The following is a 23,907-nucleotide window of genomic DNA, read 5'->3' as shown; positions in this document are numbered from 1 at the left end:
TTCTCCACATGGTAGTCAGGGCCACGGGGTGCATGGAGTGGATGATGAAAATGTTGCCCCGACTGAGAACTGCTAAATCAACAGGGACCACTAGAAGCATACCAGTGAGACCACCTTATGTGCCTGGACTGTGAAGATCTTAAGGAGATCTCCTTAGGTCTTAAGGTGTTGAAAGAAAGACTGTTGTGGTGTTTGACATCACAACAACTGTAGTGAGTACTACATTGGTGAGGGATCCTTTAAAAGAACCAACAGTTTTGCAGTGTAGTAACATAATCTTGTTTTTTGTTTATCAGCACTGCCTAGTTTTGCAGGTAAAAGAGTGAGGGGCTCTGTGTGCAGGCAACATGAAGAGAAGTTAGAAATAATACTATTTGTATGTACCTATGTATTTCATGCCTGACAATTGATAAATAAAAGTTATAAAAAAAAAAAGAGAAGTTACCACTGTTCGTTTGGATATAACATTGTAGCAATACACAGCTGGTTGAAAATGGAAAACGTTCCTGTTTATGTTCCAAACTCTCCGCCAACTGAAAGAACACGGAGGCAACTCTGCTCCATTTGATGGCCATGAGATACAGCTGAAAGCTGTGTAAAAAGCTTGTGAGTGGACCTTGAGTCAAAGTGACAGACATGTGGGATGTTGTAGTAGCTGAATGGGTAAGGCTCACACCCTTTAACTGCGTGTCTACACTTCATTCTGCGGTCCTTTGTTGTGTTTTTGCCTCTCTCTCCACTCGTTTCCTGTCGGCCTTTATATTAGTGGGCTTTCCAGAAAAACCCAGATAATAATAACCATCATTAATAAATCACTATACGTATTTGGAGACTAAGAGTACCAACATACAGTTTACAGTTTACAGTGATTTGCTGCCTTTAGAGAGAATACAAGTTTCAAGAAAGAATTTTGTTCCTATCTTTGAATAATTGATTTACAGTCTCTCAATCAAAGCCTGTTCAAATATCTGTTTATCCAAACTAACGCTTAAGAGATTAAAGATGGAAAACATAAAATCCAGCAGAATCAATGAGGGTTTTCTGGGAGAGTTTTGAGGAATTTATTCTTAAAACAACCACAGTCTCTCAGTGAATGCAAACACTGCAGTGGATCGTATATCAGTGCTATTAATCCACTGTCTGTAGGATGCAGCTCCACAGTATGTGATTACTACAGAAATTTGAGAATAAACAGTGTCGTGTTTTTGGACAGTGCCAGGCTGGCTGGTATAGGAGACAGTGCAGCGTTTAAAAGGGTCCTACATTTCTTCTGAATTTATCGTGAGTGTCAGCACTCAGTGTTTGAGAATTTACCATGTGTCAAATCTTCAGTTTCCATGGCAATTGCACAGTTAGAAATGGGAGAGACAAAAAAAATCTCTTCAGCCTGTCAGTGTAACCCAACCACTCACACACATCTGCTTCTTTCTGTTTTCTCCTTTTCTCTCAACATTCCTCCCTACTTCACCCTTTCTTCCTGTGATCCATTCATCTCTTTCTCTCTCTTTTCGCTTTAATCTCTCGCTCTGTCTTTATCTCTCCGTCTCTGTAGCTAGCAGGCACAGAGCTGGTGTGTTGACTTGTGCTTCTAACACATGGGCTTCCCTCCTTATCCGCCTACGCAGTGTACTCAGGGAGATTCCAAGCACATACACTCACTCACACATACACACTTGCTCTCACACACATACAAACACAGTGCATGCACACACTAGAACTGGCAGACTGCAAAGCCCCCAAGGTCTGGTCTTAGTGAATTATTCAGTCCGCGTTGGTGGATCTGTGTGAACGTGAACGTGCGTCTAAGATCGTATATGTGTGTGTGCATTTGGATGTGTGCATGTCTCATGAGTCTGTGTATTTGTGTGTGTGTGTGTGTTTCTATCAGTGGGAATATGAAATGGTGTTTTCCTCCTGAGCAGCAGCATCTTGTCTTTAATCAGCCTATCCATCAGCTCCCTCCTCTCTGGCTTCAAAAGCTCATTAGAAGGAAATTGGGGGAAGAAAGAAAGATGTGGACAGTGATGTCCACGATACAAGAGGCTGCTGTGGGGGGTAATTACATAAAACATAACCACCAGACATTATGGAGTCACATATTAATGATATGATGTTGCATTGGTAATATCGCTGGTTTATTATGTAACATGATCATAAACAATGTATATTATTCGCTAAACATTATGTAATTTGTAGGATTGTTCCCATACCAGTATTACAAATTAGAAAATAGGCAGTGTTGACATAATATAGGCTACATCCAGGGGTTAGTAGTATATAACTTCTCAGTAATACTCTTATTAACATAATTATGTTTTAATTAGACTATAATGTGTAAATAAAAGCATTAACAACACATTTATTGAGCTAAACTAATTAAACTGTTATGCAGTTACTAACCTTACTAGGGTTTTTGTTGCTTTATTATGCATTTATTAGCAGTTAATGATGCACTTATTAACAGTTAATTATCCTTTTTGCAGCTACCAGATCGAAAGCGAAAGAATCAAATTAAATTACTACAAATATAAGATATAAATGATTGCTTGATGTTAATGTTTTTTGTTATTTTTTTTGTGGTGCCTTAAAGCAACGTTGTGTAGAAATTGGGGCTTTGTATGATTTGACGCCGCCCACTGTTCCTGACTGAAAAACAATTCCTAGGTGTGTAACAGTTTGTCAGGGTTAATGAGGTTGCTAACTACAAACAAAACTCATTACATTCAAACTGTGTTATATGTTTTAAACTCATGTGTTGAAATAAACATGTCTGTAACGCTGTGATCCTACCTAAGTTACATAGTGCAGAAACAAGTGACTGAGACACCATATACTCAATTACAAGACACTGTACCATCAACATGATTCTGAAGCTGCTATTTTAAGGTCAAAAGTTACATCATGTTGTTTTAAAAGGCTTCAAGGTAGTGACACTACGAGGGATTTCTTTAAAAACAAGTGGGATTATCTGACCTAACTGGTATGGAGACCCAGAGTGTTCACTATTACTTAGATGGAAATGACATTATGGAATAACTGTTAGTATGGCTTTTGCTGTTCTCTGAATAAGTGGACAATCGGTGACATCTCTTAGTTAGTCTTGACTGACAAAGACTGTCATAAAAAGGAGTATTACAAAAAAAAATAAGAAAACGGACATTTTGAAATAAAATAATTATATAATAATTTGATGATTGTGTTATATATTTTGTCTGTATTTATTCATATACCTATCTCTTAATGTCTTCATGTGTTGATTCATTCACTTTTTTTAAATTGTACCTGTCAGATCTCCATACACTGACAGAGTTTTAAACATTTACATTGCTGTTTTTCCCACTCACACTACCATAATACTACCTGTGACAGGCAAGAGCTCGATTACAGCACAGTCACTTGCTGGATGCTGATGAATGTCAACAGAAGTCAAATGAAGCTGAACGCCCCTGCCCATGAACTGACATTATAAAGCACCTTTGAGAGAAGCGTGCTCCAAACAAAATGAAAATATTCTTTACTTGCTGTGAATAGCTGCCCACCATTACCCTTGTTTAATTTGAACACATGGCCCGCTGCTTCCAAATATTGCCATCTCTTGCATTTTCCTCCCTGAATGCCTGCGGTGTAATAATACAGTACCTGACCCCCTCCCTGGTAGAATAATGCCAGATTTACCTCATGTAGCTGTGGCCTGAACACTGAGCTGCACAAACACTGACTCAACTGGTTTTCATCCAGTAGTTCAAACAGTGCCATTTAGTATGTCCATATCAAGATGGTGTTATATATCATCTTTATGCTTGTGTATGTCTGAAGAATGACTACATCATCTATACACACCTCATCTCTAAAGCTGACATTCACTCTGAAGGACTCAGGCTCTTTAAAACATGTAAAAAGCTTGAAAAAAAAAAAAATCTACTTGGTACTTTTTGCCATTAACAATAACTAAAAAACACTTACTTAACAGCTGGAAAATGAAATGAACAACATGCACACACAATCACACATGCACACACACATCTGTGCCTTTGTAATGCCTAGTGCTCATGGCAGCCAGACAAACCCATCAAGCTTTATGAGCCTCTGAGGGCTGCTGCTGCTGCTAATTCATGGCGGCAGGCTATCAAACGCATCCACACAGCCAATCTCCACTGTTCCCATGAATATCTGAACAGGCCCTTCCACCGGTTTATGTCTCCCATGCGAACAGCCTGTTGAATCCAGGACGTGCAGCCTTGATAGATGATATGTCTGTTTTATGAAGGAAGGAGGGCGAGAATGTGATAATCGTGTGCTTAATGCAGAGAGAAATGGGCAGAGGCGTTTTCATTGTGGAGCCCCGTGATTTGATGGATGTTCACTTTATGTCGTGAAAATGGGCAAAGTCACTCTTGATTCTTGTAGCATGACTTTGAATAACAGACCTTTTTAGGGAGGGCGAGGAAGAAATTGAAGAATACCAAACCTCCAAACGGAGGTATTTCAGAGGCACACACTTCAAACCGAGCTTACTAGAACTCTCTGTTTTTTCAATGTATTGTGGTCCTTTTCCTTAGTACAGGCAAAAAACAATGACTGCCAGCTTGCTGATGTCTCTGTAGCTAGCTAGGTAGCTAGCTAGCACTACACTGTTATTGCTGATTTGTGTTCAACAGTCTCTAATATTGACATATTTCAAAGGTGCATTCCCTCCTTTAATGACACATGTCGCCTGAAATTTCAGTCCAGCAGTGAAGTTGCTACACTGGCGATTATAATAGATTTAAGTTAAGGTCACTGAGTCAGCTGTTTAAAACAAGCAGCTTAGGTAATATCACCATGTCACAATTAGGTTTTGTTTGCAAGCACTTTGGTGAGTAGAATGTTGTACAGTAAGTGACACAACCAAAGGCCAGAGTTGCAAAACAAAACTCACATTGTAATTTACCATAGTTTCCATGAACAAATATGAATGTACTGGGCTCTTCGTGGAGAATATGGAAAACTTTGAAAGAATCGGAGACTATCCTGTCTAGAAAATCCCCACCATCAGTCGGTCCAGTAAGTGCCCCTAAACAGAACATGCTTACCTTCAAGTGAGTAGGCCCCCTAGAGGCCGTAGGAATTACGACTCTATTCCATTGGGCACAATGGAGGAAGTAGTGTGAGCCACAGTCTGCAGAGGGAGGATGCTGGGATGGATGGATGGCTCAATATTCCCCCCTTCTCATTTCTGTTTGTACATCCTCATTTCCTGTCCTCACCTTGTCTTCTTGTCTCTTTGGCTATGTTCAGACTGCAGGCAAAACAGATTTGTTTCTCAAATCCGATCTGAAAGATGGACTGTTGGTACTGTTATTTGTAAGTGATTAGATCCGATTTGTGAGTCCAGACATCACCAACCTATTGCAACGAACAACAAAGGGGTCAGTCACTACATATGCTGTGTGTGTGTGACTTTCCAACAAGGAAGCATGAGGAAGGAAATCCATCATTGTGCTTTCCAAACAATCATGCTGACAAAATATTTCAGCATGACTGTCCATGGACTGTTGTTCTCTCTGTTATCATCTTTTTACTGCTCTGCTAGTAACAGCGTGGATTCTGCTCAGCTGCACTGATGTACTTCTGTGACTCTGGATTTGGCGTCATTGTTGTGAATCGCACTGCCAGTGACACAAAAGACAATTTGAAATCCGATACAAGTAGCCAGAGCTTCAGGACTGAGACTCTTCTGTAGAAATCTGATTTGAATCACGTTTCAAACCACCTCAGATAAACCATGATATTTCCATAAACATAACCAAGTTGTTTTTGTCCCTAGACATAACTGAACTTTAACCACAGCACTGTTTGATTAATAAATGTATTGTGTGTTTGGTTTGGGTGACTTTTTTAGAAAGAGATTTGAATACATGAGAAACGGTTCATCATGCCAGACAACAGACAGATGAAGTGCTAAATGAACAAGTCATGGTTTAGGAAGTCAAAACTACTTGGTTAGGGTCAGGGAAGACAGTCTCTCTCTGATATATATTTTTGACAATCAATAAAACATCACTTTTACATGTTGTTGTTTTGTATTCAGCCATTATGCCTATTTGTTAATAATTTGATGATGTATACATACTTGTATATGGATGTAGGCCAGTCTGTACCTACTGATCCTCACCAGCATGCTGTGTGAGTGTGTTTTGTCTGCTCTCCTTGACTTCTGTCTTGATTAGAAGCCTTTTATTTATCAGCCAGTGTGGTACATGCTGTGTCTCTGTATTTCTAACACAGGGTCACACTGTGTTGTGTCTTGCTGAGTCCTCTCTTATTCCATTCTCTCCTCATTCACTCCACTCAAATTCTGTGCTTGATGCATCATCATCAGGTCTTTTAGAAAACACCCTACGCCACACACACTCACACACACACACGCACAAAAGTGCACTCAATCAATACAGTCATAACCCACATTTCCATGTTGTGGTTCAACAATTGATACAGAAAGAAATCTTTTCTACATCCATAAATCATTTAGCTGCAGCCTCAAAACTCATTCAGACATAATAATAACTGCAGCGGCTGAACAATTACTCCAAAACAGTGTGGCTCTCTTTGTGCATCGCACTGTTTGAGTCTTTGGTCAATAGGTGATTCTGAAAAGAAATGAAGCGTGCAGAAATGTCTAAGTGTGGCAGACCAGTCTCTCAGTGCTTATGAAATGACTTACTGGTTCAGAGGGGGAATTGTTATGCATCACCTCTGTGAACTGCTTCTGAGACATCATTTACAGGGAGTAATCACTGTGTACCCTCCTTCCAGGTAAAGGATAATTCCTGTTCAGGGGCCATTTCATAATCAAGCCCAACAAAGAACACTAAGCGAGAAAAATTGCCTCAGCGTGTGGAGTTTGTTTTAATTTCAGTAATTAATTCATCATAAGGGCAATGTATGATGTATTACCTTCTCTGAAAAGGTAGACCCAGAGGAAGGTTTACCTTGGGTAGAGGAAGACCCAGGCTGTTAATATATTAAGACACTCAGTACTGTAGTGGCATTGCAAAACATTCTTGACTCAAGGAGATGCGTTAATTTAGGTTCCTTGAAGCTGTATTCGATACTAAACAGGTAGGAATATTTCAAGTTGTGATTTGAGGTTCAGTCACTTTGAACTCTGTGTAAGGTGAACTAGGTATGATCAATACCAGAAGCATAAATATGTCTCACTTCCTTCTTCATTTAAAATGATTGAGGAGCACGTTTTGGTCTCACTGCACCTAAATAAGGTAACGTGTAATTCAAGAGAAGACATTTCTCATGAAGGCAATAAACGGGTCTGCTGAATTGACAGAGCAAGGTTGGAGGCTGGAGAGATTGGAAAAAGGTGGAGACTGGGGTCCGAAGATTTCTCTTGGGAGATAGTTAAGGTTATAGTTCAGTTCAATGGACACAGCTTAAAGCAGCTACAGTTAGGCAATATTTTTAAAATAACAATTTGAAAAAAAAAAATGAGGAAAGGTGTTTCTTGCATGAACGAACTGAAGCTGCAGCTCCCCTCGGCTTTAGATAGATAGATAGATAGATAGATAATAATTTAAAGAGCATTATTTGTGTGTGTTGGAGTGAGCGTTGTACAGTCTGATGGCACCAGGTAGGAATGATTTCCTGTGCCGTTCCTTTAGGCAGTGGGGTTGAATGAGTCTGTTGCTAAAGCTGCTCTTAAGCTTGTCCAGAGTTTTGTGGAGGGGCTGAGAGACCTTGTCCATGATTGCCAGCAGTTTTGCCAGCATCCTGTCCTCCGCCACCTCCTCCAGGGTGACAAGCTTAGAGCCAACAACAGACCCTGCCTTTTTTTATTCAGTCTGTTGGCATCCTTCACTTTGATGCCCACACCCCAGGACACCACAGCGAACAGAGACTCATCTACTTAGTGGTGGTGACATATAAGTCATGTGAATCAGGGCGCTGCTAACTTCCGGGTTAAAATACATCATCCCTACACCACTCTATTTGCCCGAGCCTCACTGCAGCTGTAGTGTCATTTGCATGTGTAACTATATTTTAACAGACTTTGACATATGGTACTGATTGGACTGTCAGTGATCAAGCTGCCTGATCGATCCTATTGAACTGTACTTTTCCTATAGAGCTATGATGGCACCATAGGTGTAGTGCTGCTGAAGTGCCGCGCCGCCATTTTTTTTGTATGTTAAATATTAAAGTGATTTGCTAAAAGTACTTTGGCATGGTTGTATGGCATGTTTGAACAAAGATCGGCATCTTCTCATCAGCAAAGCTAAACATCTCTGCACGCGCAGCTCATTACATTATGTGACATGTAACGAGCTGGACAAGTACGGTATTGTCCTGTCATTCACTCTGTGTGCTGGGGGCTCCATTTCACCAACCTGCACCCTCAAAACAAGTAACTGAGAGTTACGGATTCAGATACTGCATTTAGGACCTGAGGCAACAAACTACTGACCTATATAAAAAGGTGACATGACCAGGCTTTGCAAACAGGTCATTTGGGAGTTTCTGTTCTGACATTTTCACAGGCAAAAATATTCATAGTGTGAAAAACATTATGACAAAAGTGAAGAAACAATCAGCCCCTGCTACTATCACTTACTGTGATAGAAGTGTCCTGTGCCAAACTTTGTGCGAGGTTCATGGTGATAAGTATGGAAGCCCATTTCTGCCAGTTAAAGAAAATAATAATATGAAAACTAAGCTTGATGCAAAAAATATATCCATGGTCAGTCAAAATTATGAAACACAAATTGAAATTATGTGATGTAAGTCTTCAGTATGGGTCATAGTCATAATTATGAGATTACAATTTCAATTGAAATGCAAAAGTCTTAACTATGAGATCAATTGTTTTGAATTCATAATCATGTCTTACTATGAGAATAGATTTCATCATTTTTTTTGCCTTTAACTGGTGGAAATGGGCTTCCATAAGAATAATCATATCAGGGCAATAAATAAGTCATGTATGCATGAGAGAGAAGTCAGTCTCTTCTGGGTCAGTGTGCTGCTCAAGATTTAAAAAAAAAAAGATTTTCTAATAACTTTTCAATGCTGCTCCTTCTAGTGTGCATGACTTCAGTATTTATGAAATTTTGGCTACATATTGTAGGCACCAGTTGCCTACCATATAGCACTTGAAGCTAACTAACATTACCTCGGATGAAGACAGCAAAACATCCTTTCATTTTTTGGTATTGGTAATTTTGAAAGGTGAAAGTGGTGGTGAAAATAACAACTGTGTGTGCATCATGTGCACATGCATGCACACGCCTGCGTCTTAGCTGTGCTCTGGTACCTCAACAAGTAGCACCACAGCCTGATGTACTGCATATATACTCATAATACTAACTGGTACATTGGCATCAATAGATGGCCTCTGTAAGAGTTATCACCCTGAATTATTGCAAGTGTATTGCTTATTGTTTCACTTGTCATGCTGTTTTTTGCTATTCCATACAGCACCTATCTAGATTCATGGAATGAATGTGATAATCACTATGGAACAATTCATTAGTTAAAGTAGCAATTCAAATAAACTGAGATCAACTGCAAATCTTTGATCATCAAATTAAGCTTGATTGTATCATTTTCAAACATGCTGAACAGCACAGATACTTGCAGTGATAATTCTTTACCTTTCACCAGCATTTTAAACCTAGTTTCCAAGGAGCTGGCACTGTGTTTTAGGTACATTGAGATCAAGGTCTGAAGCTTGACATACTGAGCAAGAAGCAATTACAGGAAAGAAATCTCTCAGAGTTTACAGCAGCAATGAGGTGCACTTCCCTTTTTCACAGCCTGAAGTCCTTGAGGAAGATTTATCGCTGGCAGCCTTTGTGAGGATCTCCCAACATGGAATGGAAATTACCGAAAAAGTCAGGCAGTTTTTTGAGACCCAGGGTGAAGCGAGGACCTGCATGGCTTGTTCACTGCAACAATAATCTTGTGGCTAAAGCAAAGTTATTCATGTCACCTAGAAAGCTTAATGGTCATGACTTTGTCTTTTTATCCAAGCCTCTCACAAAAACGCATCTGATGAACGACTCCCATGTGCAATCTTCTACTGAAAAATAGTTTTCTGTGTTTTACAGCTTCTGGTCTCATTATAATGGACATGTTTTGCGTGAAATGAGGCCTTATTAGTGGCTTTCAAATGTGTTTCCCCACCATCTGAGTGACCATTATCTTTGCTGTAAACTTCAGCAGAAAGAACCAGACAGAATGCAACTTTGTGCAGACATCCTCAATCTACCTAAATGCCCGATCTATCACCTTTATGATTCATCTTTCTCAAAATTGAATATTGATTGAGTGGTGTTGTCATTTCAGGGAGCTCTCCTTTTTTGAAGTTGCTTTCTGAACCTATGTGAGGACTCTTGGGTTCCAGCAGGAGTATGAGGTGCGACTACATGGTGGATGGAGCTGGCCACCATATGAGATTAAAGGAGAAATCTGACATTTTTCCACCTTGACCCTACTTTTCCATGTGTCTAAATGACTAGAGGGGCTACAATTTTTGAAATCTTTCCAGGTTAAGCGGGCAACTGCAAAATCGGCTGTAATGTAATTCTCGAGGGCAATCACACATACAAAAATACATCCTCTTAAAGTGTTCGTTTTTGCACTGAGCAGCTCAGATTGGTGTTGTAATGTACAACAACAGAAAGAATCCCTGCAGAGATAGACATTTTTGTTCAAGAATAATATCCTACTTGTTTAACCAGAAACAGCCAGAGTTGGTGTTTGGTGAAGAGTGGGAAGACAAACCAAGATGGTATCGATTAGTTTTATTTGTTTGTCTATCGAATTTTAAATAAAGTTTGTTATAAGACGATAAAATGACTGCAAATGGTTTCTGGTGGCATTGTTAGTGGCTGTTTCTGGTCTCTGCCTGGATCAAATTGACCCATGGGTCGGTTCCTTCCTAGTGTGACAATGTCTTTTTGTATAGATGCACCAACACAAAACGAGCCATGGTAGCATATGGGAAGAGCAGTCCAAATGTTTGATCGACATGTGGTCTGAACTTTATAGAGTTCAGAGTCTGTTGCAAGAAACTAATTGTTCCCCTATTAAACAGTGGCAAATCATGCTTGCCATTCATGCTCAACCTGCTGCTTGTAAATGTAGTAATTATTTTATCCCCTCTGCTATTCATCTTCTAATTCCTGATAGGTTATTCTTTGTCTCTCTGTAAGGTCTCTTACATTTTTTGCAGGTTGTTTTTAAAAGATTTTTATCATTATTTTTTTTGCAAAATCTCCCTCTATTCTTTATCTTGCTTCTGTTTCACTTCTCTCCCATCCTCCATCCACCCTTTCCTAAATGTACCTCCCGTTTTTCATTCTTTCTTCCTTTACAAAGTCCAAATCAAACCATCGCATTTCCATCCATTTATCCATCTTCAATCAGCCCTCCTCCTGCTGTTTTCTCACGTCACCCACCCTCATCTGTCACCAGCCATTCCTCCTACCCTCTAACCATCTATATGACTATTTATGAGTGCAGTATTCCTCACAGTGGGACCTGGTACTAAGTGAAAGTAACAGGGAACATTGGGGCTCTTCAGAAGCTTAAAGCTCTTTAGTAGAGGCCATCTATCAGCCTGTCAGACGAGCACTCTGATGCACCACAAACACAATCACACGTCCACAGAGGCCTTATGTGCTTGCACAGATTGCTATTGTTTGTATGCGTTCCCACAAAATACTCAAGAGATTCACCTCACACAAACTCGAGACTTGTAATTCATACATGTATTGCAAGTAAAAAATGGGGTATGGGTAAGGAAGTATGTGCATGTATGTCTGTGTGTGTGTTAAGCCACAGTAGCAGCTCTCTGAGTGTGTTCAGATCATCCAATGACATTGCGGCCGTGGAGCTAAATGGCTCCTTCTACAGTAAGTAGTGAGAGAGAGAGAGAGAGAGAGAGAGAGAGAGAGTGAGATGAAAGCTTGTGTGAGACTAAGCTACCAAGATTGCTGCTATGGTTTAGACTTATAAATATACAGTATATACTATATTTTAGAAGTATAACTTATAAGTATACTGTACATATGCAAACCTATGGTCACACACACTTTGCCTTGAGTGTGGAAGAAGATAAACATTTTTTAGCCATATTATGCGGAGTAGTCATAATAGGCCATCAACATCACTTCATAACAACTGTGAATGACCAATAATTTTGGTTCGTAATACTCAAGAACATATTGTTTATTACTGATTCCATACACCTATTGTGTAAGTCTGATTTTATTTTGAAAGTGGGACTCTTATTTTGAAGTTGAGAAGTTGACATGGCTGGTGAAGGCCAACATTGCTTCAAAACGAAAGAAAGCGACAAACTATTGAACTTGTGTCTTCCATGGGAGGAATACTGTATGTGATATGTTTCGTTGGTGAAAAAGGGACAAGGTTTGTGAACGGTTCATTTATAAACGAGTAACTTTCCAGCTTCGTCGTGTAGTCTGAGTTTATTAAGTTTATTTCAAAAATGTGTTTTTATAGTGCAAATATTTGATATAAATTGGTCTGTTAGCTAAATGCGCAGCATTTAATTAGCATTCCTAGCTAACTTCTCTGCAAGTCTGTGGAAGTGTCCATGGACATACTGTAAACACTTGAATGCTGACGAGTGCTTGAAATAAGTGGGTTTAATTGGAGCAACAACAACCAAAAAAAATGAAGAAAACTTAAAATTAAGTATTTTCATTTATTAACCTAGAGGACTAATTATTTTCTCCTGAAATATACAACTTTTTTTTAAAGTCCTATGTTATAAAATTACAGTAGACAATTTGATTTTTAGCAGGAAAAGCACATGTGTTACTATTAACTTTAATAAATAGCCCTATTCCACTGAGGTATCCCAAAAGGCATACTGTTAGCTGACCCAGAAACTTAGAAAGCTTGTTTCCATGCATTTATTTGTCATATGTCCCTCTCCCACTCCAGTACCATGACATGGACATTGGTGTTGTCTTGGTGAATAGTGATGTAACCTTGTCTCATTCCATCCACAGGTCGTAAATTCGTCATAGCCAATGCAAGAGTGGAGAACTGCGCCATCATCTTCTGCAACGATGGCTTCTGCCACATGTGTGGTTACTCACGTGCTGAGATCATGCAGAAGCCATGCACCTGTAACTTTCTGTATGGACCCGACACCAAGCGACTGGCCATCGCCCAGATGGCGCAGGCCCTGCTGGGGTCGGAGGAGAGGAAAGTGGAGATCAACCTTTACCGCAAAGATGGTAGGAAAAGAACCTGTTTGATAGAATGATTTGAGATGTGTTAGAATGGATGTAGGAGAGTGTACTGTCTGTGCACCTTGTATTGGCCTATTGACTTGTACAGTGTCTGTACACGTCTCGGAAAGGTTGTTGTTTTACCTAGAAGTTAGAGCTGACAGTGATGTAGTCATAGGAATGTAGAGATGGACTATGCCATGCAGGTGGTCAGTGAGTGTTTACGTTGTGTTTGGGGAAGGAAGTGATTGCTAAAGAAGTTGCTGTGTTTTTGGGAGAGTAGCCTACAGTACATGTATTGTGATGGGAAGCATCCTGTGACAGTGAGTATGTATCTGAGTATGCTTGAATGTGAAATTTGTAGGTGTTGAAATGGTTCTGTCATTGTACAGTGTATTTGTTTCTCAGCTAGCCTCAGTATCTGTTTGTGTAGTGTGTACAGAACATTTGGCACCCAGCAGCTCTTGTTTATGTGTGAGCTGTTATGTGTGAGTGACCTGACTACTGTACTGATAAGTCCATGTTGTATTTTGTCTCTTGCAACTTTTTAGTGCCAAGATTTCTTGTTGTGATGAGCATGGAAGTGCAGAGAATGCAGTATGGTGCGTTAGGTCTGCTTCCAGTTTGTATAAACAGGAGACTAAAGTATAATTGCGCGTAGATTACAGCTGAGCACCTTCAGTGTCTGCACATGTAAGCAGATTTTGACTTTCATATAAAAGTCACAAGTCAAAGTAAACAACAACAGGCATTTTGTAACATACTCACGAAATAGCAGCATTTTCAATGAACCTTATTTGAATTAACCTGTCTGGTAAAGTGTTCTTCAGAATAAAGTAAACGGGGGAAGCCCTTGGAGATTTCTCTTCAGTGGCAAGATTTTATTTATGTCTCTACACATGCCAACTGGAGCAGGACTAGGTAACCGGACACTGGTCACAGCAACGATAGACGGCTTCCATGGTGATAAAGAGCTGCCATGGTAATAAAGTCAGCAACTTCCTGGGCTGTGGCTAAAGCATCAGCCCAACATTTTTCCACCTGTGGACTGACATGAGAGAGAGAAGGAGAGGGACAGGGAGAACGGGGGGGAAAAGGGGGCAAGATGACTAAGAGGCAGGAAAACAGCACAGCTCTGAAAAATGAGGAAAAACCAGTGGGTGAGAGGTGGGAGAAACAGAGTGAGAGAGAGGAACAGCGACTGCCAGAAAGCGTATTTTTCACGTAATCTGAAAGCATTGTTGGTGGTGAGAGAAAGCAAGTAAAAGAGAGAGTGAGAAACAGTGAGATGGCACCAGCTGTCTCCTGATACTTCTGAGGAGTGCCTTGCCAATTCAACCCCTCCCCTCCGCACATTTTACTTTCCACAGTTTATACTGGAGACATGGACACACACACCAACAGTCTGTTACTGTATATAAAGTACCTCTTAAACAGCTACAACCCTGTATATAGAATTACAGAGGTGTTGTCATTTCTGTCCAACTTGCTATGTTAACAAGAGTCTACCATGCTAACAACACATAGTTAAAGGATTTGGAGGCAACATCTAATGCCTGCAAGTGTCTTGTGCCAGTGTGGGCTGTCAGCTGTAAAGCTGCTGTTGGCATACACAGTGCAGCGGCTTGAAAATGCCTTCTATTCTAGAAAAACTAGAAATTAGCATATCAACAAAAATAGCTTTGTTGTTTGCAGTTTTAGAAAGGAAATGATTTGTGTAATGAGCTTACTCAAAGACACAAACAAAGCTGATTAAATATTCATAAAAAAGAACTATAACAAGAGGTCAATGAGGGGTCGATGAGCCCGACACAGCAAAGCAACCAATTTTGCATACATTCAATAAATATGGAAAGAATCTTTGGCCCTTTTGTTTGTGTGATAAATCAGCATACTTAAAGGATAACTACCGTTTTTTACAACCTGGACCTTAATTCTAGCAAAATATATGATCATTTACTCACCCAGATAACTTTGGTGTCATTTGGCTTCGTTCGGACGAAATTAGATCCAGTGTAGCGCCGATATATCCATATAATGCGAGTGACGGGGCACCAAAGCACAGCCTTTATGAGCATTATCTGCCACGAAACTATTTCATTTCACCAATATTTTGTTACGATACGCTAGTGCTATTCCCCTCTGAGTCCGGGCTCGTCTATTCTCAACATCCGGGGTCTGTAGGTTGCCCTACTACCTCTGACCTGGAAGATGTCGTCTCTGAGCTGCGTGCGCACCCGTGACAGCCGGCTTGTTTACCTGTAGCTGCTACTGCTAGTTTGACCCCGGATGTTGATAACGGACGAGCCCGGACTCAGAGGGGAATAGCACGAGCGTAATCGTAACAAAATATTGGTGAAATGAACTAGTTTCGTGGCAGATAATGCGTTATATAGAGGCTGTGTGTCGATGCCCCGTCACTCGCATTATATGGATATATCGGCGCTACACTGGATCTAATTTCGTCCGAACGACTTCAAATGACACCAAAGATATCTGGGTGAGTAAATGATCATATATTTTGCTAGAAATAAGGTCCAGGTTGTAAAAAACGGTAGTTATCCTTTAATGTTAGAGTCCAACCAATACTGAACCTTATGGGCCGATGCCGATACCAATACTGGGAAGTAAAAAAAAAAATCTGATATTGATACTGCATATCAGACGCAATTCTTATTTACACAGATTATATACATAAACACACATGCAAAGATCCCTCAAATATGGTTATCAAGCACATGTGAAAAGATTATTTACATAATGGATGCAGACTATTTTTCGTCTTAACAACAAACTTTATTGCCCAAAATTACATTAGATGCATGGATACTGATATATCTGCAATAGGCAGAGTCAGCTGATTACATCTGCCAACAGGTTTTAGTGAGGCTATACTTAATGTAGCAGCTTAGCTCTGCCCAAAGCCATCAAGAGTCAACTGAGCATGCTTAGTGTTTCCATCAGTTAACAGTAAATCTATAGTTTCACATGTCAGAAAAGTTCCCTTGGAGCACATGATAGTCAAGTTCTTTGCTAGAGAGCTTAGCAGAGGCAAACAACACTACCTATCGGCTTTCTGCCATCACATTTTCCTTGCATCTTCCCATGACAAAGTTATGAGCTTGATTTACTTGTACTGTAGACAAGCTGATGGGATCATTCCTGTTGCCAGCTTTGAGCATCTGCTCTGTTTGCCCAGGGATGTGTGTAGTGGATTCTGAGTGGGATTTATATTCACAGTTGCTCCAGTGATTATACTTGGCAGCATCCATGTGTGAATCCACTGAAAAAATGGTATTAATGTGCTGCAGGGCTTCACAAAACAAATGTACTGTAGGGGTGGGGAAAAATCTAGAAGCATCACAGTTCGCTCTTGAACAGTTATGTTGCGTTGCAGAAAGTCAATAACTGGACATTTAAAACGTAATTCTTGACAGTCTGATTATCTGTAACAATTAAGTAAGACCAGATCAAAATGCTTTGTTTATTTTAACTATGGATCATTACAAATAAGCTAAGATGTAAAAGAAGCAAGTAGTCACACAGTTCTAAATAGATAAATAAATAAATAAATAAATAATGTTTAGAAATAAAAAAGTTGAAGTGAAGATGTATTCAATATGCATCAATAGTCATTTTGTAATGGCATCATAGTTCTCTTGGATCCAATCAACTGCCGTCCACAGGGTATGGCATGGTATAACAAAATGGAGTGACTGTGTTCCTTATTCGAGGGTCCTTTAACCCTCAATATTTTGATATATCCTCAAAGCCCTTCATAAATGTTAGGATTAAGCAAATATTTTTGACCATATATCTCAATATTAATGTGACAATAATGTAGGAATGAATCTTGACACTTTTACAAAAAAACAAAGTAGAACAGTCTGGTAAGTTCAGGAAATGTTACCCCAAAGTTTGGAGCACTACCAGCTCCAGAGCTGAACGCTAACAGCCGTGGCCTTCAGCTGTAACTATGAAACTGAGATAGAAGGTTGATTCCAAATTGTTTTACGCTCACAGCATTGAGACAAGGAAAGTGATTAGTGTGTGTTACGGCAAGAGAGAGAATAATTTAGCGTTTTTAGTGGAGGCTTGCATTCTCAGTCTTTTAGCCACACTAGTTGACAACAGAAAACCCAACAGTATTGTATCTTTTGCCTGCTCGCTGTAAGGGGGTACTGAGTGCTAGAGGATTGAGGAGTGTTAAAAGCTGTTATCCACTGTGGCAATATGACTGAGCTCGGCTGACGGTGCACAAGACTATATACATATCACATACACTCGTGCACAAACACGCACACGCACACAAACACACGCACACACATACACCCACACACATGCAGTGCACCCACACACCAGGCATATGTATCTCTATAAATGGGGAGTTGTGTTTATCATGTTGCCATGGAGTTTGTAGAGAGGCCCTCATCATGTTGTCACAGTAACTAAGGGACACTCTTATGACTGGATGGAAAAATGTCTGTTGCACTCTTCCACAGGACACATCTCCTTTTTGTGGAGGACACTGTTTCTAGGTTTATATTAAAGTCTAGTGCATGTAATAGGGATATATTGTAACTTAAGAGTAACAGTAAATTATTTGGAACAGTTACTGAAGATAATATCTTTAAATTAAACCCTCTGGCACCTACCTTCTCTTTCTACTCTTTTTTTCCACTGGACATCAAAACTTGTCCGCCTTTGTGCTGAGCCAAAGATTTCTGTTGTAAGTAAAATCCCTTTTGATTTGTTCCCAATTAAAGATAGTAAATGATTACAAAATTGTGCTCAGGCAAGGTGTTTGATATCTATTTGTGTGTGTGACCCTGGTGACTCCTCTCTCTCTATCATGGTCGCATACACTCAAGCTCACAAAGACACAAACACAGAGTCTTAGGTAACCCCAGCAGGCCACCTTCAAGCCATCATAGAGCCACAGATCGAACACAGTCGACACGCCTCATCCATAATGCACACAGGGAGGAAACACTATGCCACCTCCTCTTGTCCCCTTTGCCTCCTTCCTCCCGTCTCTCACTCGTCCCTCCTCTTGCAAAGGCAGAGGAGGAAAAGAAAGCATAGCCTCTGATTTTGAAAAGTGTGCAGGTGTGTGTGTTTTACTTAGTAACACTGCGTAACCATGAACCATACATACATGCATACAGAGACTGCACACACATGCATGAACACATTGCACACACACACACACACACACACACACACACACACACACACACACACACACACAGGCTTCATCTGAGCCCATTTATCTAGTGCCAAGCTCAGGCATGAGCTTTCACGATGATGAATCTCCTTTCTCGCTCTCGCGCTCAATTGGCCGACTCCGATTGCTCACCAGCTTAATCAATCATGCTCTCCAGGTAAACTGTGATAAGAAACATGCACACATACACTGAGCATATACTGTATAGGCTTTCGTACAGAATGGGCTACTGCCACTGTTGGGTATTACCTATATGGCTTTGAGTCCCCTTGCTGACTGAATGTCACAACTCTGTGGTTTTACTTTGGCCTTTGGTTCACAGGGAATATGGTGCTGACTAGCGAGAGGTTCAAAGTGAAAATAAAAGCATAGGTGTTTTTGTTCTGTTTGAGAGCGAGAAACAAAGTAGATCAGCAGAGGGAGTGAATAAATGTTTAACTGGATAGATATTCCTCTAACTGTACGATTAGACACTGTGACCGTCTCTATCTGAAGCTCAGTCTTTCTCACTCAAACTCACTCTCTCACCTCCTTGTTTCTTATCTTTCTCTTATCAGCCTCTCTAACTTGTCTCACTGTTTGTCTCTCTCCTTTTTTTCCTCTGGGCTCCAGTTGCTAAGCCTCACAATCTCACGCTTTTCCTCTCCTGTTTCATTGACACTCAGTGTCTTCAACTTTCTCACGACCTTTGTCTTTCTGTCTCTCTCTGCCCTTCCATCAGGGAAAAGAGAACCTTGCTTGCCATCAGCCTGTAATCTTGTGACGGAGTGAGTTCTAATACATGTTGTCTGTATAAAGGAGCTCTGAACACAGCCATCATGAGATAGATCAATTCAAGGATGTCACTGTTGTCACTGTTGAGCTGCTGGAGCAAGAGTAAATCCTCTTTCAAGAGGCTGTTTGACAGCTTCTCTCTGTAACTGCAGAGTTTTGACAGGTGACAGAATCCTTTGAATACAGACGTTTTCTGTGTTATCGGTTCAGGATAATGCAATCTTCTCAAACTACAGTATGCATCAAAGTAAAATATTAATTTCTGTACATTGCACAACAGAGTTAAGCATGTCAGGTGTGAATACTTACACTGAGTTTAAGATGGCCAACTTCATGTACTCATTTATTATTGACAATGTGTGGTATTTTGTTTTACAGCCCTTTTATTTTTATTTTTACTTTCTTTTCAGTTTCATTAATGTGACTGATGTTTTAAGTATCTAGTGTTTAGCTAGACCGCATGGTGAAACACACCATGCTTACAAATGTGGAAAAAGTGATTAAAATTGAACTCGTCCAACACATCGTTTCATACAAATGAGTGTACTCACTTTGGCTCTTCTTTAACACTCCATTTAAGTGAACACAAGTATGTGTAAAATATCATAGAAACAGATACTGATATGCCACATTAAGGATATATTGGCAGCACGGTGGCTCAGTGGTTAGCACTGTTAGTCACCTCACAGCAGCTTTATGTGCACAGATTGCATGTTACCCGGGGCTCTTTCCGGGTGTTTTGGTTTCCCCCGCTGTCAAAAACATGCACTGTATATTAGATTAAATCTCATGTTCTTGACCAATGCACTGGATTAAAACTAGAGTTGTTCCCTGGGTGGATTAATTCCTACATTTGAAGGATAACTTAACGTGAGACTGTCCACTGGTCAGGCCAATCTCACGCACATCAATGAGCAGTTCTGCCTTTTTTAGTCAAGGGAGCCAGGTGCACTATGAACACCCCTTCTCATTTCCCATGTTCATGTGCCATCTGTTACTGAACCTCCGAATGCCCCAAGCAAGGACCTCTCATTGGACCACACACTAGATAACAGTCTGAACTGTTGTTTCCTAGGTTGAAGAGGGAGCAGTTAGTTGTAAAGATCCACAGGAAGAAAATTTCAACTTCCTTTGAAGGAGATAACAATTTGATTACAATGACATTAGCTCAGGCATTGCTTACATGAGAATCCCCTGAAGCTACTGTATCAGAGCTCCCTTTTTTTGTCTTCCACATTTGTTATCATGCTCTTAAATCACAGGTCACACAATCTTCCTGTACTCCTGTACCTCTTTATCGTAGCTGTAATGGCTGAGACAAATTATATCTATTCCAAGGGGAGGAGGCAGCTGTGTCAACAATGCAATGTTCTTTTTCTCAGCTTTATGAAAATCTGCCGCCTCCCTCATTGGGTAGCACTCATGTTGGTGTGTGTCTGCATGTGGTACATGTCTAGTCTTAATTTCCTCAACAGCTGCGCTTTATGAATGTCACAAAACCTCCTGCCTTGGCACTGGTTATTGGCTTTGAACACAGAGTAAATCCTGCACAATAGTTTAACGTTAATATGTTTTGAAGCTACAGTATAGGGTTTTAAGAATGACATGACAATGTCACTGTTGGCTTTAATGAAGGGTTTTTACACTTACTACTCTCAAGAGTGTTAATGTTTTTTTGGAGTTTGTGTCATAATTTTTGACCTGAATTAAATTATAGACCACCTGGTTACAGGTGATCTACTGCAGTACACAACTGACCAGCAGTTTTCTGCAATAAAACCTCTAAATACTGAGGGAAAGTCTTGAAAACTGTTCCCCACCATCACCATTTGCAGACATAAGCAGTGTGCTGTGGATTTTGAGGACTAGCAGGTGTCTATCAGGCAATATGAGTGTCCCAACAGCATTGTGCTGTGATAATGCAGTGAACTCAGAGGAGCAGGCTGTCCTGTGTGACTGTGGGGACTCTTGATTGCCTAGCAGCAGTAGCTAAGCAAAGCACTTAGAGACCTGCAGCCTCTCTGGAGAGGTTAGCACTCTACACCGCTGACTGCTGTGGATCATCCCACCTCTAGCAAAGAGCACATAGCACGTACAAATACACAAACACGACTAATGCTGTCAGCTGTCGCCCACACAACAACAAGTTACATTAGGTTTTTTGATCTGAAAGGACAGGCATCCATTTTCAAAACAGAGATGGAGAGCTTTTTGTTTGTTTCAGCACAAATGGACACGATAATGACGTAAACTTGCACTTTGGTACATGGTGTAACAGGATAGAGAGGGGGGATGGTAGGGAGAGAGAGAGAGAGAGAGAGGGTACAGGTGACTAGTAGAAAAATCTATTCAGACCAACAGTGTCACTAGTACATGAACTGAACCCTAAAACACTCTTCATGTAATATTAAACCTTCAGTACAAGTTCACTGGGACTGGGAAGTATGTGTTAAGTAACACTCTGAGTTAGATCACATAGCACCAAATTGAGGAGCATCAGGATCACATTACACATCGCTCCAATTGTACTCTGTCTGCGTAACCCTTGGGGTCTGTGTGCTAAGCTGACAGTGTGGTTATGTGTGTATCTGTGTGTGCATACCCCCTAATTTTTTGATGACACTTAAATAATGAATCATGACATGTTGAAGTGTGATAGCGCTGCATTGTGTGTCCGCCTCATTAGTCACCCAATGTGCTGTACCAGACTGCAAACACACTCATACACACAGTAGGGACAAAGACGCAGTAGAACCATCGCATCATCCAAATCAATGTAGGCATCTACAATCACACTAGCTCTGGATAATGTGAAGTAATGCTGCGTGTGTGTGTTTTTTTCTTGGAGTGAAACAATATTTAACATCATGCTAAGTGCACAGCAGTGAAAGCATTCAGTTGAGGCTGAGAAACTATTAAGTCAATTTAAGAAGTCCGTTTAATCTTTGCCTGGGAAATGGCTTATTCAAATATACTGATAATGTTGTTATGAGGAAAATCAGCCAATAAAAATCTGTTACTCAGTTTGAAGTTGCAGGTAATAGAGGCTGATAGGACAATTTACAAACTATCATCGGCAGAATTTGGCTCTGACATTGGCTAAAGGCTGCGCAGCCTCCCCCAGTCTCACTGGGACACCCTGTATAACCATTTTGCACAGATGCTCCATACACAAAGTCAAAGCAATGTCAATGTGTACCTGAGATCATTTATATTTATATGAAAGTTTAACAACTCTATTCATAAATGTTGTGCATGATGAGGTTGTTGGTCACAGTATGGTCTTGTTACTGCATTAGACTGAAGGTGACTGCTGCTCTTTTAAAAGCACACTGTCTCTGTTTTGCTAGTGTAACACTGGTTACTCTTGTTTGTTACTGTTTCAGTGCGCATCTTTTAAACTGGCAGAGGTATGAGGCCAACGTTTATAATGGACATAAGCAACCTAACAGTCTTAGCTCTGGTGAGGTAGGCGAGTCCACTTTGAGGTTGTAGTATCCGGGGTACGTGGAAACAATTTTACCATGGGACCGTCCTTCCAGACAAGTTAGTCAGTCAGCTCGAACATGAAGCAGCATGAAAATCCACGTAGAGAGCAAATACGAAGTTATGTCCACTGGCTACTGGCTTTTTCTGCTCCAAACTATCGTTATTCTGTTGCCCTTTAAAAATCACTATTGGTCAACTTCTAGCAGGTAATAAATTCAATGATGTCCTGGTCACCAGTTGGGCCTTTTGTACACACACTGTGACTGGGTAGATTATCACTCAGATCCTAAACCCAAGCCCTTTAATGATGTAGTTTATTGGTTTTGGTATGCCAAGTCACTAGTAACGGCAAAGACTTCCTGATCACTGTGTTTTCATAACTAGTTTTTCACTCAAGTTTGACTCAAACCAAATCTGTGGTATGAGAAATCTGGCCAAGCTGACCTGATTTGGTGTTAAATGTCAAGCTCATATATATGCCAAGAGATTCTTAGCCTCTTTTAGTCTTTGCTTGTTGCATCTTGTTTACAGTAAATGTGCCTAAACAATATCCAACCATTGTGCCCTACACATCATATTTTGTTTTCCTTCTATATGTGGCCCTTACTTGTGTAGATGATGAGGGGACAAGTTGAATTGAAAGTTAAATCATCATTTTTTTCTCAAGCATTTGCTACGTTCTTCAGTCTAATATGATGCTTGCATGTGAAGCGGGACACTGCTACACTTCATAGTATGGATGCAGGTGTAATCTGCTCTTATATTCCACACTGCACATTTCTTTTTATAGCCACATATGAATATACATGTGTCTCTCACCCAACATCAATTATATTAGTGAGACTTTTTTTTTTCAGCCGTAGAATTTGAAATATTATCACATACATGTAGAGACACTGACAAACAGAACCTTTAAAGCTTTAAAATAACATTTACATCACTAGGTGGATGCAGCGAAGCTAATGTGCTCATATGAATGAGGCTTGGCTTGAACAAACCTCAGAGGTGTCTCTTTGTGTGCGTGTGCAAGCTCAATATTCATTTCCTTTGGTAATCTTAAAATATGTGGACAGGTTTAGTCCATTACCCCAGAGCCTCTACCTCTGTCTCCTCTTTGTTACTCTGAGTTATGCCCTCATCCTCGCTCACTCTGGGTTT

At 40.3% G+C, this 23,907-nt stretch overlaps 1 protein-coding gene across 1 annotated transcript in view; it reads left to right on the top strand.

The window, feature by feature from the left end:
- kcnh2b (potassium voltage-gated channel, subfamily H (eag-related), member 2b) overlaps positions 1-23,907 on the top strand; it is a 259,375-nt gene that overhangs the window by 21,003 nt on the left and 214,465 nt on the right. The window contains exon 2 of the mRNA XM_084341313.1: positions 13,035-13,265. Within this exon, the coding sequence (XP_084197439.1) occupies positions 13,035-13,265 (231 nt within the window). The remainder of the gene's footprint in view (positions 1-13,034; positions 13,266-23,907) is intronic.

Source organism: Pagrus pagrus (genome assembly GCF_965226575.1).
Source record: "Pagrus pagrus genome assembly, chromosome: 20".
Classification (NCBI taxonomy): domain Eukaryota; kingdom Metazoa; phylum Chordata; class Actinopteri; order Spariformes; family Sparidae; genus Pagrus; species Pagrus pagrus.
This window is presented reverse-complemented; position numbering and strand designations above follow the sequence as displayed.